The following is an 18811-nucleotide window of genomic DNA, read 5'->3' on the forward strand; positions in this document are numbered from 1 at the left end:
TGTTGATTTGTGTTATTAACATTTATTATCTAATATCCTTCATTAGCTTTTTTTTTTTATTGTGTGCTCTATGATAGGGTCACGTTTCATTATTTTTCCATGTGAGTATCCCGTTATTGCAGCACATTTGTTGAATGTTTGTTTGTTTGTTGGGAAGTGCATAGGCCAGGAATCAAACCTGGGTCTCCTACATGGCAGGCAAGAATTCTACCACTGAACTATCCTTGCACCCCCCCCCCCCCATTAGCTTTTAAATTCCTGAAGGACAGATATTTGGCAGAGTGGTAGGCATATATCTGTTCATTCCTTCATTTGCTATTTTCTTAACTTCAGGCATTTCTTCTGGATACTAAACTAGGTACTAGGGGGAAAACCTTACAAGATAAAGTCTCTGCCTTTACAGTGTTGTAGTCAGGTGAGATGCAGAGAGAAGTAGTAGGACACTGTAAATGCTGTGTGCTAAGTGGCAAGATCTGGGTATTATTGTATGAGTTTGAGGAAGCTCAGAGGAGAGGCACCAACTAAAGGAGAGGCAACTTTGAAATGCTTTCTAGAGGAAGCGAGGTCTAAGTTGAGACTAAAAGACAAGGTCAGGTGAGATTTAGATGGAAAGAGAGTTCCAAGCAGAGGAAACAGCACAGATAAAGCTCTAAAGGGGCAGGTGGGCACAGAACATGTAAGGACAGAATAGAGTTTAGTGTGGTAAGATTGTAGAGAATGAAGTGAGATTCATAAGTAAAGAGGTCGCAGAGGGAGCAAGAGCCCTATGATGGGAAAGTGGGCATATTTGTTAAAGTGTTTAGAAGGGACGTGTGCCAGAACCAGATGTTTGGGTGGGTGAAGTTAGAGAACAGGTTTCTTATAAGGACCATTTGGTGGTTAGAGCTGTTAGGGAATGATGAGTTCAGTTTTAACTTTTTGAGTTTGAGATACCTCTGAACTATCTACTTGGAGAGATACAATAGTAGATAAATGGGTGGGCATGTTTGAAATCAGGAGAAAACTTGGGCTTGGAAACAAATTTGAGTGACACCAACATATAGCAAGATGAAATCATAGAGAAAGAATGGGTACAATTAGTAAAGAAGAGGATTTAAAGACCAAACCTTAAGGAACATCGGTTTTTAAGGACAAGTAAAAAAAAAAAATGGAACCTGCGAAGAATATTAGGATTGAACAGGGAAAGAGAAAGGAGCAAAATAGGTGAGTGAGATGTCATGGAAAGCAAGGAAATTCTGAAATCTGTCTGTCATATTAGCAATACTTAGGCCGTTAGTGGTGTGGTTAGGCAGTTTCTGTGGTGAAGGTGGGTGGGGAAAGGAAAACACTGTTGCTCAAGCTAGATTTTAGTACACTGAAAAGTGGACAGACAGTTCTTTTGGAAAGTTTTGTCACAGAGGAAAGGATTTAAAGAGGTTAGAAGCTGAGAAGAAATTAAGTTGAGGGGCTTTTTTTTTATAAAGCCTCTCGATTATGTTTAAAGGCTGACAGGAAGAATGCATTAGTGATGGAGAGGTTGTACCCTGAGCTGAAAACTCCTCTTAGGAGTCTTCACCCAACATGTCCTTTTATCATTTGGTATTCTAAATAAATGAAATTCCAGACTAATAATCATGTTGATTCTTCTAGGTTTCCCTGAGTCTTGTCACTGAACTAGAGAGCAAATTCCACTAAGTGTGTTTTCAACTTATTTTACTCTCTCGTTCTGGATAGATGTCTTACATGGAAAAAACTCTCACCAGATATTAATATCTTATATGGAAAAAATGTCTTATGGAAAAACTCTCAACAGATATTACTTTGTATTTGTTTCTCCATTTGTTTCTTTGTTTATTCTTTGAGCAAATATTTATTAAATGTGCACTCTGTGTATACATCTAGGTGCCAAGGATATAAAGACCACTATGGTAGACATATCCCTTACTCCCAATGAGTTTACAATCCAGAGAGTAGTCTAGCTTAATAAAATAATGATTTGATAGAAAAACAATTAAAGTAATTACATATTTCAAAAAGAACTTAGAAAGGCACTGTGATAGACATAAACCCTGAGTGACTCCTTTACATACTTTTTCCATGAACTCTTTTCATTGCTGGGAGAGAGCAATTTCAAGTAGTCTTAAGACGAAAAGAAAAAGCTAGTGAATAATAGAGACTGTTTTGGCATAATGAGGTTATCCCTTTGTTTATTGTTTCTCAGGTCAGTGGAATATGATGGCTGTAAGGAACTGTTTTTTTCCCCACTCGTGATTAATTATTTTTCAGTTGAGAAACAAACCAACGCTTCATTTTCCCTTTTTTCTCTCTCAGTCATTTGTCATCTTCCATGTATGAATGGCGGCCAGTGCAGTTCAAGGGACAAATGCCAGTGTCCTCCAAATTTCACAGGGAAGCTTTGTCAAATTCCTGTCCAAGGTGCCAGTGGGCCTAAACTTTATCAGCATTCCCAGCAGTCAGGCAAGACACTAGGAACTGTTCATTCTACACATACTTTGCCTCTGACCATGACTAGCCAGCAAGGAGTCAAAGGTAAGCTTTTTATTCTGTTTTCCCACTTGTCCTTCCTCTGTTAACCTGCCAAACCCATGTAGAAGTCAAGTATTTGCAGATGGCCAGGGCTGATATTGGCAGAGAAAGGAGTGCATAACCTGTGGCCTGAGAAATGGCAGTAGGAATGTCCCCACACGTGAGCCCTGGTAGGTGACTGCTCTATATGTGAGATCGCAGAGAATTGCTGTCTAGGAAACAAAAGAGAAATGGAGCTTTGCCCTTTTCTGATGGGTCTTTTCGCTGATAGTTGATAAACATGCCTGGGAGTGTTCTGGTAGGGCCAGGAAAATGGAAGAATGGACAAGATTATGTTCTGGCCCTTAAAGCGTTAATATAATAGAGGATCACAGAGTACCTCCTGAAGAATAATAAGTCTTTGTTGTGGTTGAAGAGGGCTTGGTTTCAGTTCTAAGTGAACGGTAAACCTCGCTGGGCTTCCATTTATTCATCCATAGAGGAGGGGAAAGGAGGTCACTTGGAGCTCACAAATTCTATGATTAATTCCTTCTTTTAAACCTGGCATCTCTTTTGAATACACAGTTTTTAAAAGAGGGTCAGAGAAATGTTTTTGGCTTTGATTTTTTTAAAATCTGAATCTCTGTATCAAAAGATGAGATTTTGTTTGAAAGCTGTAGAAAGTAAACCTTGTTACAGATATAAAATAACGTGTTGGTTCTTCTTGTGTGTCAGGAGAAGCACCAAAATGTATTGAGACCATGCTCTTTAGGGTAAGAGAATTATGCTTTGTGAGATTCAGTTTCTTCTTTTGATATAGTAAGGTAAAACCTAAAATTTTTATGATGGAAACGTGAGAAATTGAAAAGTAATCTATTATTTTTTTCTTTATACAACATGCCTACCCATAACAACTAAAGCAGGCTGAATTTCATAGTTTTAGGTGACTCTCCTGAAAACATATTTTGTCTCATAAAGGTATTACTGTGAGAAGTTTTAATTTCTGTTCATAATTGCAATTTTATTTCTTTGAATATATAAATTGAGGTTTAATTTTTATGTTGAGTGTACCCTTTTTTTTTCCCTGAGGAATTTTGATGACTGTGCAGCCATCGGATTACACATTATATATGTATAGTTTATGCTCTCTATAAAAATATTTATATATGTGTATATTTCTATGTGTGTGTGTGCATGCATGCGTGTGTTCAGGTATGCATGTGTACATATCTTCCTGTTTCAAAAATTCTAACTTGAATGCTTATTTATTACTAATAAGCTTTCTCCCATCTGTTTTAGTGAAGTTTCCTCCAAACATAGTAAATATCCATGTGAAGCATCCTCCTGAGGCTTCAGTCCAGATACACCAGGTTTCAAGAATTGATGGTCCAACAGGCCAGAAGATAAAAGACGCTCAACCAGGCCAATCCCAGGTCTCTTACCAAGGGCTTCCCATCCAGAAGACCCAGACTGCACATTCCACCTACTCGCACCAGCAGGTCGTTCCTCACGTGTATCCTGTGGCTGCTAAGACACAGCTTGGTCGGTGCTTCCAGGAAACCATTGGGTCACAGGTAAGCAATCCTGTCCCACCCACTTCAGTAATACATTCTAGATGTGGTCTCATTTTAATAAGAAAACCAGACTTGGTAAAAGGATTTTCTGTAGAAGGTGTATGCAAAACTAGGCCCATGAGCCTGTATTTTTAAACATTTTTTATTGTAAAATATATTGACAAAAAGGCAATAAATTTCAAAATACATTGTAACAAGTCATTATAGAAGAGATTTCAAAGTTTGGTATGGATTACAGTTCCACAGTTTCAGATTTTTCCTTTAAGCTGCTCCAAGACACTGAAGATTAAAAGAAATATCAGTATAATGATTCAGCAGTCATACTCATTTGTTAAACCCTGTCTTCTCTGTTACAACTCTTCCTACTGTCTTTGATCCTTCTCTCATTCTATAGCGATATTTGGGCTATGCCTATTCTAACTTTTTCATGTTGGAAAGGGGTTTTGACAATATGGGATAGGGGGATGGAACTAGTTGATGTTCTTGGAGAGACTGGACTGTCTGGGTTTCAGAATTTATCTGGCTTACGAACCCATCTGGAGGTTGTAAATTTCTAGAAAGTAATCTTAGTGCATGAAACTTTTGTAGAATCTCAGATAGAGCCCTAGGTGTTCTTTAGGGTTAATAGAAATGGTGTTGGTTGGGGTTTGGCATACCATGGCAATTAGCAATATCTAGCTTAAGCCTGCATAAGAGTAGCCTCCAGAATAACCTCTCAATTGTGAATTCTCTTAGCCAGTGTTACCTTGTTTTGTTACATTTCTTTTCCCCCTTTTGGTTAGGATGATGTTGTCAATCCCACAATGCTAGGGCTAGGCTCAACCCTGGGAGTCATGTTCCACACTGCCAGGAAGACTTTTTACCCCTGGATGTCATGTCCCACACAGTAGGGAGGGTAATGGTTTTACTTGCAGAATTAGGCATAGAAAGAGAGATACCATATTTGAGCAACAAAAGAGGTGCTCTGGAAGTAACTCTTAGTCATAATTATAAGTAGCCTAAGCTTTTCCGCTGCATAAATAAGTTTTAGAAGAGCAAGCCTCAAGATCAAGGGCTTGGCCTATTGACTTGGGAGTCCCTGATGTTTGAGACAGTATCAGGGGTTTCCCCGGTGAGATAGTTAAATAGTTTCGTATTTTTTCTCTAGTCACTCAAGGGACTTTGTTAATATTTTTAAATTATCTGCTCAACATATTCTGGGATGTGTCTGGGTATTTTATTAAGCTGTACAGAATTACAAGGTCTTGTTCCTGTTCTGGCCTCTGGTTGTTTGGGTTGTTTAAATGAGCTAACCAGACAGGTTGAGTTAGATTATGTGCTACAGAAAATTTAGGTTTGGGACAAAATAAATCTCTCTTCCTTTGGTCTCAGACAGCCAGTGAAGTTCTAAAATACAGACAATATCATCCTTTACCTGTATTCTGATTTACCTTAGTTCCACCAGATTGGCTTCATTCTTATCTCTAATTGAAGCCTGACCTCTTTTTCAGTTTCTTTAGCAGTTGTATGTAACAATGCTGGCTTTCAGACCTGTAGAACTCCAACTCTGGGTCCTAGGTGTCACATAAGTACCCAAAGTTCCACAGAAATACCAGGGCACAACATGTCAAAATCTAGAGATAACTTTTACAGCTCCAGAGTAAATGTGACTGTTATAAGAGCTTACAATCTAGGCCCCAATTTTCTTGCAAGTATTTTATAAAAGGGACCGTACAATATTTGTTCTTTTCTTTCTGGCTTATTTTGTACTATATAATGTCCCGAAGGTTCATTTACCTCATTGCATGCCCCATGACTTTGTTCTTTTCTGTAGCTGCACAGTATTCCATCATGTATATACACCACAGTTCAACATTCTACTTCGCAGTCAGTGTATCCTTCAGCCACCTCCAGCTATTGGGCATCATGAATAATGTCCAAAGTCAACAATCCATGTCTCATGTTATCCTCACTTAGTTGTGCAATCATCAGCACTCTCAATTTTAGACAATTTTCCTTGCTCCAAAGAGAAAAATAACAGATAAACACACTCTCACCGAATAAAAAATCCAAACCTCCCCTTATCTGTTGTCTTTCCCCCTTAATTATTTACCCCTGGTATTGCTGTGGTACTGTTGATATCTTCTGTTAAATATAGGCCATAGCATGCAATAGTAGTTTTTACCCTATACCCTGATATTATTTACTCTTTGTACAAGATTCATACCTTTAAAGTAGTTCATGCAAGAACTTATTTATCTTTGTAATGTTAATTGGTGGGATACATGGCTCCTTACAACCCCTTTTAATCATGTTTACCTTTGTTCTAGTTTGCTAGCTGCCGGAATGCAATATACCAGAAACGGAATGACTTTTTAAAAGGGGAATTTAATAAGTTGCTAGTTTACAGTTCTAAGGCCAAGAAAATGTCCCAATTAAAACAAGTCTATAGAAATATCCAATCAAGGGCATCCAGGAAAAGATACCTTGGTTCAGGAAGGCCGATGAAGTTCAGGGTTTCTCTCTCAAGTGAGACGGCACATGGCGAACACAGTCAGGGCTTCTCTCTCAGCTGGAAGGGCACATGGCGAATACGGCGTCATCTGCTAGCTTTCTCTCCTGGCTTCCAGTTTCATGAAGCTCCCTGGGAGGCGTTTTCCTTTTTCATCTCCAAGGGTCGCTGGCTCATGGACTCTCTGCTTTGTGGTGCTGCAGCATTTTCTGCTGTCTCTGAATTTCTCATTCTCCAATTTGTTTCCTTTTTTATAGGACTCCAATAAACCAGTCAAGACCCACCCAAATGGGTGGAGACGTGTCATCACCTATTCCCGTTTAACAACCACTCTTGACTAAATCACATCATCCAGGGACATGATCCAATCACAGTTGCGAACATACATATTGAACAGAGACCATTCTACCCTTATGAAATGGGATTTTGACCAAAACATGACTTTTCTAGGGGGCATACTTCCTTTCAACCTAGCACAACCTTCAACGTAGTAATATTATAAACCCACTAATGAACTACCTTCACATCTGTCCATTCCCTTACATCAAAGTTCGGCCTCATTCGCTAACCACTCACCTGTCTAGCTTCCGTGGATGTCTGGGTCCCCTATGTTCTACATCTTAAGCTTCTGAGTTTGCCTTTAACTAGGTTATGATAGCAAAAATCATACAGCATCTATCCTTTTTTTTTTTTTTGCATGGGCAGGCACTGGGAATGGAACCCGGGTCTCTGGCATGGCAGGAAAAAACTCTGCCCTGCTGAGCCACCGTGGCCCGCCCAGTATCTATCCTTTTGTGTCTGCCATGGGCCTGTTTTTGTAAATGAAATTTTATACTATGTCATTGACACGCTGTCTGCGGCTGTTTTCGTGCTACAACAGCAGAGTGGAATAGTTTTAACAGGTATCACGTGGCCCATAAGGCCTAAGATATTTACTGTGTGGCCCTTTACACAAAAGATCAGGTAGATCCATGATCTAGAAGATAATTTTAAGTAGTAAGCTCCCAGAAATATTGCTGAAAGTCCATTATTTCCCAATTAGGCTTCTTCAGTTAGGGTGATTTGTATATAAAACATTTATGTCAGACCTGACATTGAGTTTGTAAAATATAGTCTGCAAAAGTGTTTGGAAATATTTCTGACTTTTTCAGTAGTTTGCTGGGTTTGGTACAGTTAAGCTTTGAATGCATCATGCACTAATAATTATATTTTCTTTTCTTCTGATAAAAATCCATGACTAGAATGGTCATGCATGAGTTGTTTAAAGTACATTTAAATATCATTTTGTTTACATGTAACTTTAGGCCTGGCCTATATTTTTATCATAAAATGGGAGGAAGGCTAAGTTTTCCTTAAGACTCATCATTGAGTGTGCATAGTGAATGCAACATAAAGATATTGGTCCCTCTACTCCAACCACTTGGTGTGCTACCTGCTTTTGAGACTATGAGATAATGATGTAGGTCTCGTCCTGTTGTTCTCCTCCTTTAGTTATTCTTTGAGCACTACATAAGAAAAGTCGATGAAGTATATTTATTATTATTCCTCCATTATTTCCTGAATAGTTAAAAAATTGTTGTGAATGTGTAAAATATTTGGGGATAATAGAACTGATTGTCATGACTTTAGAAGGCTGGAACACACTTTTAGTGACTGGCAGTCAGTGGTAGGGTTATCATTTTTCTTCCAGGGGTATAAGGGGACATTGGTTTGTAGACGTGAATGGAAAGAAGCATGTAAAAGTATAAGACCTTGGTTAGAGCCATGGGCCCAGCACATGGGGGGGCAAGGAGCCAGTTTCCCTTTTTGTAAAATGGAGATAAGAACATCTGCCTAGCAGGGTATTGTCAAGATGAAAGGTATTTGATGTGAGTGCTGCTCTGTAAATGTTATGGAGCTACGCAAACTTTAGTTTAGAAGATACTGATAGAGCTGGTCAAACTTGAAAAGAGTCCAAGTATGGGGTTGCTTATGTCATGCAATTTCAGTAAGGCAGGAAAGCCTGAACACAACCTTTATCTGCCTATGGATGTCTAAAATGCCTATTAAAGGAAAACAGACATAGCTTTTCATTCTTCAGTTGAAGACCAGGTTTAAGTAAATGCTTTTCAGAGAAGGGGCATCTTTCATTTCAATTTAGCTTAGAAGTTAAAGCTGGATTCTTGTGCTGAGAGTGAGTTGTGATAGAGGCAGGACTGCTAAGGCACTCTGTACAATTTTGCCTCAGCTAGCTGTGCCAGCTTGAATCTTGTTGTATACCCCAGAAAAGCCATGTCCTCTAACCCTCATTCAATATTGTTGGGTGGGATCTTTCTGATTGTTCCCATGGAGATGTGACCTACCCATTCAAGGTGGGGCTGCTTACTGGATCCCTTTAAGAGGGAACTGTTTTGGTAAAAACTTTAGAACCAACAGAGCCAAAAGAGCCCATGCAGCCAAGATCTTTGGAGATGCAGAAAGGAGAACACCTCCTGGGGATCCTTATGAAACAAGAAGCCTGGAGAGAAAGCTAGCAGACTTCTCCATGCACCTTTCCAGCTGACAGAGATGTTCTGGACCCATTGGCCTTTCTTGCATCAAGGTATCTTTCCCTGGATGCCTTAATTTGGACATTTTCATGGCTTTAGAACTGAACTTGCACCTTAATAAATTCCCCCTTTAAAAAGCCATTCTGTTTCTGGTATATTGCATTCAGTAGCTTACAAACTGGAACACTAGCCTTGGGGAAGGAGGATGAATTTCATGCTATTTTCATTATTTAGCCATTACAGCTTAGATTTGTCAGTTTCCAAGTTAGAAAATGACAAAAAAGCAAGAAAATGAGGAGTGAAGAAACTTAATATTCTTATATAATATTGAACAGATGATTGCTAACCAGAAAAGATAAAAACAAATTATTGACTTGTAAGCATCAGCTGGACTATACAATCAAAATGAATTGGATAATTGATGGAGTTACCAAAAAATTTCCAACCCAATGGAATACTTTTACCTTATCTGGTTACTTCTCTACTTTTGTTCTGAATGCTCCAGATAGGGATCTCAATTCTTAATTAATTTTCCATGTATAGTCACTAACACACAGCTTCAAATAAGATCTGTTTGTTTTAAATTCTCAGTGTATATTTTCCTTCTTGTTGGTGAGAAATGTTGCTGGATGTCCATGATTGTACAATTAATTTGTGCATTTCAGGTGATCCAGGCATTAAAAAAATACATTACTGACAAATAGCCAATGACATATACGATATGTTTTACAAAATGTTTGAATACATTTGTGTGTTCTTGCTATGGTTGGCTTGCAAATATCGCTACAGCTAGGGAGTATTGGTAGATTTTGAATGAATGGCAGTAACAGCTGCATAAATGCTCAGCTATTGCTTTGCTACAGCAGGAGGATTCCTATTTGCCTGAAGGTTTCAACTATATTGAGTTTTTTATTTTATTATTTTTTATGATCATTCCATTCTATGTATATAATCATTAATTCACAGTGTCATCACATAGTTGCATATTCATCATCATGGTCATTTCTTAGAACATTTACATCAATTTAGAAAAAGAAATAAGACAACAGAAAAAGAAATAAAACAAAAACAGAAAAAAAATATATATACCTACCATACCCCTTACCCCTCCCTTTCATTCATCACTAGCATTCAAACTAAATTTATTTTAACATTTGTTCCCCCTATTATTTATTTTTATTCCATATGTTCTACTCATCTGTTGACAAGGTTGATAAAAGGAGCATCAGACACAAGGTTTTCACAATCACACAGTCACATTGTGAAAGCTATATCATTATACAGTCGTCTTCAAGAAACATGGCTACTGGAACACAGCTTTACATTTTCAGGCAGTTCCCTCCAGCCTCTCCATTACATCTTGACTAGCAAGATGATATCTACTTAATGCCTAAGAATAACCTCCAGGATAACCTCTTGCCTCTGTTTGGAATCTTTCAACCATTGCCACTTTGTCTCACTTCACTCTTGTTGAGAAGGTTTTCTCAATCCCTTGATGCTGAGTCTCAGCTCATGTGCTTTTTATTTTTAATGCAGTTGCATTATCAATAGGTACTGATGATTATGTGTTGCCATGAGAGATCATATCTAACATAAATTTGGCAGAAACAGCCTTTTGTTTCTGTGGCACAATCTAACAGAAAGTCCAAAATGAACTGTGATAAATGTATTTAAATTAATAGGGAATTCATAGAAATAATAGAATTTCAAGAACTGCTTGGGTGGTCGAGAATGAACAAATCGGCTCACAGAAAAGAAAGAGTAATTAAACAGAGGCAAGGGAACATTTACGAGAAATGGATGAGGACGTGCTATATCAGAAGAGATTAAGAGAGGCAAAATAGCTAGAGATTCCTGGCAGGCTTCTGCTCAGATATGAAGCCTGTTAAGCTGGAGGGACAGTATAGTTATGAAGGCCCCTTAACTAAGTGATCAACCTCAGCATCCCTAGCAGTGGAACAACCTGATTTTATGTGCCTCCTGATGTGATGTCGTATAAAGTTTACAGCATCACCTTTGAAGTGTCCTTGCCAAAAAACATTTAACCTGAATCTAATCAGTTCTTTACCTATAACTTCTAGATTACAGGACATACCAAAGGTAAAAGAACAAAGTAAAAACATCACACACAGAAAAATCAAGCAAATACATAATGTAGGACATGATGGCCTGACTTGCTCCTTATGGAAAAAAAGTGAGATTACTTTCTATAAAGAGTTTAAAGAACTGCAAAAACAAATGTAATTCACAAACCTTAATTAAATTTCAGGTTAAAAAAAACACAATCAAGCAAACCCAGCTCTAAAAGATACTTTGGAAACAATTGGGGAAATTTGAATATATGGGCTGGGTATTAGATGATATTATTAATTTTCTCAGGTGTGATAATGATATTAAGATTAGTGTAGGCTTAAGAGATTCTGTTTTAGTCTCCTAGGCTGCCCAAGCATGAAATGGGTTGGCTTAAACATTGGGAATTTGTTAGCCTATAGTTTTGAGCCTAAAAGAAAATCTAAATCAAGGTGGTATTGGTTTCTCCCCAAAGAGTGGTGTTCTAGCACCAGCAATCTTTGACTCCTCTGTCACGTGATAAGCATGTCACTTCCAGGTTTCAGTGATTTCAGCTTCCTACTTTCTGTGGCTTTCTCTCTTGTTGTCTGAATTTCATTCTCTTATAAAGGACCCCAGTAATAGAATTAAGACCCATTCTGGTTGAGGAGGTTGTATCGTAACTGAAGTAACCTCAACAGAAGGGTCCTGCTTACCATGCGTTCATACCCACAGAAATGGATTGATCTTTAAGAATGTGTTTTTCTGGGTACACAGAGCTCCAAACCACCACAGATGCCTGCTGCAAGTTTTAGGGGTAAAACGCCATGATTTCTATAATTTACTTTCAAATGCGTTTCCCACACAAATGTAGCAAAATTATAACAAGGCTAGCTCTGAGAGATGGGTATTGTATTATTCTTTCAGTGTCTCAGCATATTGGAAATTTTCTTATGAGAAAATAATAAAACTTCTTAGACATATATAAAATAGCTGAACTTAAAATTGTAATTTTAATACATTCAATTAAGTTTTTTTGTGTGATGTATGGTGGGAGTCGCATTTCATTCTTTTTCCATGTGAGTATCCTGCTATTGCAGCATTGTTTGTTGAAATATTTTTTTGGCGGTGGGGGGGAGCGGTTAAGGGCAAAGAATCGAACTTAGATCTCCTGCATGGTAAGAGAGAATTCTACCACTGAATTACCTTTCACCCCCTTACATTCAATTAATTTTAAAAAAGATTTGAAGTGTTTTAACCTTTGAGTGAATGACAATGGGTGGGTGAGTGGAGGTGAGGATGATCTATCAAGGAGGTGAAGAAAGAGCAGTTTGCGTTGGTTCAATTGTGATGTGACTAGGACCCATCTAAGAAGTAAAGTTTACGATAAAGAGATGAGTGCAAGGAATTTGTGAAGAATCAAGTGTCAGGATTTAATTATAGGCTGTTGTGTAGAAAAAGTCACTGATGAGTTGGACTGTTCTGGACTTTTTTGGCTTCAGAAACCACATAAATGCTTTTCCTGATTAACTGGCCTGTGGGTAGGAATTGTGAAGCTCAGATGAGTAGTTTTGTCTTTGTTTTAAGCAACTTCATTCTTGACAAACATCAAGAGGGGTGTTTTCTTGGAAATCAGAGAATCCAATGCTGCCTTAGAGATGGAGTAAGAGGGAATTGGTGGAGAAAAATTAAGTGGTCCATGAATAGATCTAGTGAAAATACTTAAACTCATGAGCAGAGGGCATGTCTTTGGGTTGTTCTTATCAGAAGTGAAAGAAGAGGAATAATGCAATGTAGAAACTGCTACAGTGTTTTTCACTCAATAAAGAATGCCAAGATAGAGGAGGAAAATCATTGCTGCTGTTTCACTCTTGTAGAAGGTGATAGTTTATCTCTTAGAGTCCTAAAAGTAATTTCTTATTCTTAAGATTGTAATAAGTATTGAGTTTTAAGTACCATGTTGCATATAGGTCTCAGTAAATTTTCTATAGAGTAACCAAAGTATAGAACTTACTCTAATAGAACATATGGTGATGACTTAGAGGAATGGTTTTCTTGAATATAAATCTAGTTTGTAGTGTTTGAGAATTCATGATTTTGACAGAATTAGATTTCTGTGTTACCTGGAGTAAATGTGATATATTCCATATGTACTTGAAAACATTTGCAAGAGTTTTCTCACTGAATAGATAGAGTTAAAATTACAACTTCAGTGGTTGCAGTTGCTGGTCATTCTTCAGGTTAATCTCATGTTTTCTTGTACTTACAACTTGAACATTTCTATCCTAGCTTTCATATCTGAGGAGATGTCAACTTTTTTAGAGAATATCCCCAAATCTATTTTTGCATCACTAGGCAGTAAATACTATACTCTTTTATTGTACGGGGGTGTCCTTTGCTTCAAGTTGTTTTCTTAACAGTGACCTCAATTTGAAACTTATTTGGCATCTAAGGTTTTGGTTGTTTCAAACATGTTTAATTTATTGCCCAGTTGGTGGAAACAAACGTGTACAGTGACCTAGTGATGCCAGATGGTGTGAAAAATCTTTGTATGAGAAGTTTGGACTCACAATGTTGGGTTCAGGACCCAGCTCCCATGCACGCTCTACCATTGCTTGATCATGTAGTCATGTGCGCGTTGAATTTGAGCACATTGCCCTTGAACTAGACAGGGGTCATGAGGTCAGACAGAAAATTCAAGGGCTTCAAGACCTTTCTAATTGCAAATGCAGAATGAGTGAAAAAATTACCATTTAAACCCCGAGTTAGCTAAAAAGAGGAGAATCTTGATGTAGATGTAAATGGAAGAAGAGATGTTTTCAGTACAGCACACCAGCACAGATAAAGATGATTGAATAACACACAAGCCCATTCATCTAGTTTACAACCATAAAAACCTGAATAAAGGTGTAAAAAAAAGGAAAGAAAGAAACTCTAAGGTTAAGGTCGCTAATAGATATTCTACTGAAGTAAATAAACATCATGTGGCTCCAGAAGAAAAGAAAGGACAAGTACTTACTGTGAAATTCTGAAATCGTTGGAAAAAAATTCTTTTCTTCATTTTATTATCATATAAATAATAAGACCTGGGGCAGAATTGCGTTAAAGTGACACAAGAAGTGTCTGGGATCCTCTGAGAGGTCCCAGAGGTTGTCCCAGCAGTTCTCTTTGGGAATGAAAAATGGAAACAGAATGGGCATTTGGAGTAAAAGAAATATGAATTTGGAGACAGGCCTCTTTTGGCAGGTTTAGTCAGTAACATCCTCAGGCTCTGATCCTTAGCCCAGGAGCACATCCATACACACGCTCACTGAAATACACTTAGCTTTTGTTTGAAAAATGTTTTTTTGAAGAAACTTCATGCAGCGAGTAAGAGGAAACTATAAGCTCATTGAAGTGGAAAGTTCCTAATTATAAGGCTAAGAGTACTTTTTTTTTAATTTTCAAAACTTAAATACTTTGAATGAAAAAAATAGTCCTTGGTTTCCGCTGCAGAGAAGCCAGTGTGACACTGGGGAAGCAGATGTCATGCCTGCCCATTCTACATGGCTGAAGAAATAGAAGTTGAATGGCTGGATAGGTGTTGATTGTAGAAGTAGGTATCTCCCCTCCCAAATCTCTTCTCATTGAGGCTCAGTTTGGTGCTTGATTAAGAGGTCTGGGGCTTTAAGTTCTCCTTAGAAATCTTCCCTTTCTCTTCCACAAATTTCCTCTGTTCTGACTATGAGAGTATTTCTGGGGTATGGCCTAAAGCTGTGAAAGGATATTAGCTTTATTCTGACAGTGATAATGCTTTCAGTGTTGGCTGGTCTTTCTCCAGCAACCTCTGCCAGGTAACATTGTACAGGGGCCGTCTTTGCTGGAGTTGGAAGATCAGTAAAGAAAGGGATAAGATCCAAAGGGGAAAAGCACTGCCTGTGAAAGAGAGCGTGTCTGCCTGTCATTGGGCTTCTGCCAGTGGATGGGGAGAACTGCTGGTTTTACTTGGTTTGAGAATGTGGGGCTGAGATATTAGGATAATCAAGATACAGGTTCTCAGAAGTTGAGTAGAGTACTTCTGAGAATGGGTTATGATCCAGATATTATGCTTCCTAAGTCCTAATATCCAGTCTACCCACTGCTTAGTGTCTTCTGGAAACCAGAGTCCACTGGTTTTGAGAGTTCACTCACCCCAAGTGATTTAATTAACAAGCAAGTTTGTGTTTCTTTGGTCATCCTAAAGCCTTTCCTCTCAGATATATTTTGTTTTCTTGGCAATTAAAATGCCTTTTTATTGACATAAAATACCAAACTTCCATAGTTGATAATCTCTGTGGCTCACAAAAAGAATGTACCTAATAATAATTCTGAGTGTGTTAGAAGTGATTGGAAGAGACCGCAGCTTGAATTTATGGTTGATTTAGGCTTTATGCATTATACATTCAAAGATTCACAGCTGTATTTGCAAGGTCAGATGCTATTGTTTGGCTCTGTCTTCATGATCCCCGCCCCCCCCCCCCCCCCCACCCCCCAACCAAGATTTGCTAAAACAAAGTGGAATCATCTGGTTTACTAGAAAATCTGTCCTCTGGAATCTAACCTCTGAGGTTACGGGTGAGGAAAGAAACATTGCCCTCTGTTGAGAAAAGATGTATTTCTCCCCACGCCCCTACGTCCTTCCCCAGGGTGATGGTAGCACTATTATTCTTTCTCATCCGTCTATTCTTTTATTTCTCCTCTTCTGTCTACAAGAATTAATACATAAAATGGAATGTTCTGTTTCAACAGTGTTCCTTTTTGAGACCGTGCATCTACAGCTGATATTTCCATTGTGTAAATAGTTTCAAACTTTGTTTTGAAAGAATTGTTTCAGAACCAGAGCTGCATAAGACAATCAGTTTTTGCTGGTCTTCATCAGCTTACTCATTTACTATATTCTTTTTTATTTTTTAAATTTTATTGTGGTAACAGACATCACCTAAACTTTGCCATTTTAACCATTTTTAACTGTACAATTCAGTGACATTAATTACATTTACAATGTTGTGCTACCCTCACTACCATCCATTACCAAAACTTTTTCATCACCCCAAACAGAAACTCTGTATGTATTAAGCAGCAACTTCCCCTTCCCTCTTCCCCCACCCTCTAGTAACTTCTTAATCTACCTTCTGACTCTAAGAATTTGCTTATTCTAGATATTTCTTGTAGGTGGAATCATACAGTGTAACCAGTGCCACTATGTTATTATGCCTGAACAATGTTCCATTGTGTGTGCAAATGTATGTACATACGTATAACATGTTGTCTAACTTTTCATCTATTGATGGATACTTGAGTTATTTCTACTTTTTGGCTGTTGTGAATAGTGCTTCTGTGAACATTGGTGTAAAACTATCTGTGTCCTGTTTTCAGTTCTTTGGCCCATGTGTCTAGGAGTGGAATTGCTGGGTCATATGGTAATTCTGTTTATTCTTTGAGAAATGGTCAAATTGTTTTCCACAGTGGCTACACCATTTTACATTCCTACCAGGAATGTCATAGGGTTCCAGTTTTTCTGCATCCTCAACAAGTTGTTATTTTCTGTTTTTAGTATAACAGCCATCTTAGTGAGTGTAAAGTAGTATCTCATTGTGGATTTGATTTGCATTTCCCTAACGACTAATGATGTTGAGCATCTTTTCTTGGGCTTATTGGCCATTTGGGTGTTTTCTTTAGTGAACTGTCTATTGCCTGGTTTTTAATTGAATTGTTCGTCTATTTACTGTTGAGTTGTAGGAGTTCTTTGTATGTTCTGGATATTAAACCTTTCTTTATTATATTCTTAATGAGCCTAAAAAGCTTTTTATGGTCAGTTCAACCTTCAAAGGGCATTATATCTTACCATTGAGGATATTTTAAGTAATGTTTCAGCCTTGAGAATTCCAAAATTCCAAAAGTCGAGGCTTCATATTTTGAAGACTACCTCCAAGCTTTCTGTCTTGAGCACTCTGATTTGGAATGTGCAGGCTTTAACAGACTTATTAATATGTGATCTTAACATTTTGTGACTTTGGGGTAGGCCTCTTAGTAAGTGCATTTTTATAATAAAAAATGATTGTTAACAGATTTTCGCATTTATAATTTTATGTCTCTCATTTACATGTGTGCAGCTTGGCGTGGGGTGGGGGGGTGGTTCTTAGAGAGTTGGGACACACTTATAAGTAGTTTTTTCAAGCTCATATTTCTCTTTCCATTTTAGCAAACTCACCATCTCTGGTCCTCAGCTTCTTCATTTTAAAAATAAGTGGATTGTCTAAAGAGCTACCAAGACCTCTTTTAGCCCTGCAACCCTCTCACTGATGATTTTGGCATCCTTCTTACCTTCCTAATCTTAGACACTACTGACATGTGCAAAGGAAATATGGACAGAGCAAGCTCTACAGACAGTAAATACAGCGAATACCTAGAGTGATCTCCCAAATCCAGCCTGATTTGTGAGAATTCCTTCCAAGGATTGGCTTCTCCAAAAACCCTTCCAGTACTGCTTCAACTCACAATGTTCGCTTTTGTCTGAAATCTTACAGTATTTAGAAGCAAATAAGACCATTTCAAATTTAATTATTTCAAAGTTGTTTTGTTTTGTTCATCTTTTCCCTTTCCCACAAGCTCATGTTCCTCATAAGGTTAGGGCCACTTTTGAATTGAGCTCACAATGGTAGTCAGTAAATGTATTTTGTTTGGTTAAAATGTGTAGCCAAATGTACATTTTGGCTTGCCATAATGTACAAACACCTCAGCACCTCTGTTGAATGTTTGTCAATGGACTCTTCAAAAGGCATTTAGATTTCAGATTGCTGGATAATGGAAAAGAATAATATTTGAAATAGGGATGAAATCATGAGGTGAAAATGACCTTGAATGAGATTGCTCTAAAATATCTGTGGGAGAGAAGGCAATGCTTATGGCTAATCAGGTGATGTTTGATTAGAAAGTGTCTGTTAGGAAGTAATAAAAAGTATCAGTTAGGCTTTATCAGTGTATTAATATGATGAATATGATGTAATAGAAAGTATCTGTTAAGTTTTATCAGTGTACTAATATGATGGAAATGATTTGTACAGGAGACATTAATGGTAGCTCTGAGGATGTATGTGAGGGACATCATCTATTGATGAGGGGCAGCTGGTAAGAAAGCCCCAAATGTCTAGGAAAGATGACAGGAACCTGGTCTCAATCACAGTTTCATGATGGAGCAGAAGTGGAAGATTTGGGAGATACTGTTATTTGGGGATCATTGCAGAGGTAGTTTGAAGACTAGCTGCGAGAGAATCACCAGAACCCTTCCCCAGATGCACTGAATCAGAATCTTTTTTCTTGACACTGTCACTGAATGATTCCTTTCTCAGCCAGATTTGAGTCGAGAGAAAACATTACAAATGCATTCTAATACTTAAAGGTAGAATATACATTCCTTGTATTGTACTTCAATTCCGTACATCAAAAAAGACCAGTGTTTCTTCTGTCTTTAGTCTACCTACCAATGATGGAACTCTTTGCTTTTCTCTGAGGTCTTATTATCCATGTTTTATTACTATGTTAATTCATTCAACAAATATGTGTTCAAGTCTCTACATGGTCCAGGCCCTTGAGAAGACACTAGGGATGCATTCGTCAGGTTAAGCTAGGATGTGCTGCTGTAGTAA

The 18811-nt window shown here is 37.9% G+C and overlaps 1 protein-coding gene across 18 annotated transcripts in view; it reads left to right on the forward strand.

The window, feature by feature from the left end:
* The window catches only part of LTBP1 (latent transforming growth factor beta binding protein 1), a 471389-nt gene that overhangs the window by 273866 nt on the left and 178712 nt on the right, over positions 1-18811 (forward strand). For all 18 annotated transcript variants that reach the window (XM_077135032.1, XM_077135035.1, XM_077135033.1 and 15 more), the window contains 2 exons: positions 2311-2529; positions 3805-4079. In XM_077135032.1, coding sequence (XP_076991147.1) covers positions 2311-2529; positions 3805-4079 — 494 coding nt within the window. The remainder of the gene's footprint in view (positions 1-2310; positions 2530-3804; positions 4080-18811) is intronic.

The sequence above is a fragment of the Tamandua tetradactyla genome, chromosome 17 (assembly GCF_023851605.1).
Source record: "Tamandua tetradactyla isolate mTamTet1 chromosome 17, mTamTet1.pri, whole genome shotgun sequence".
Classification (NCBI taxonomy): Eukaryota; Metazoa; Chordata; class Mammalia; order Pilosa; family Myrmecophagidae; genus Tamandua; species Tamandua tetradactyla.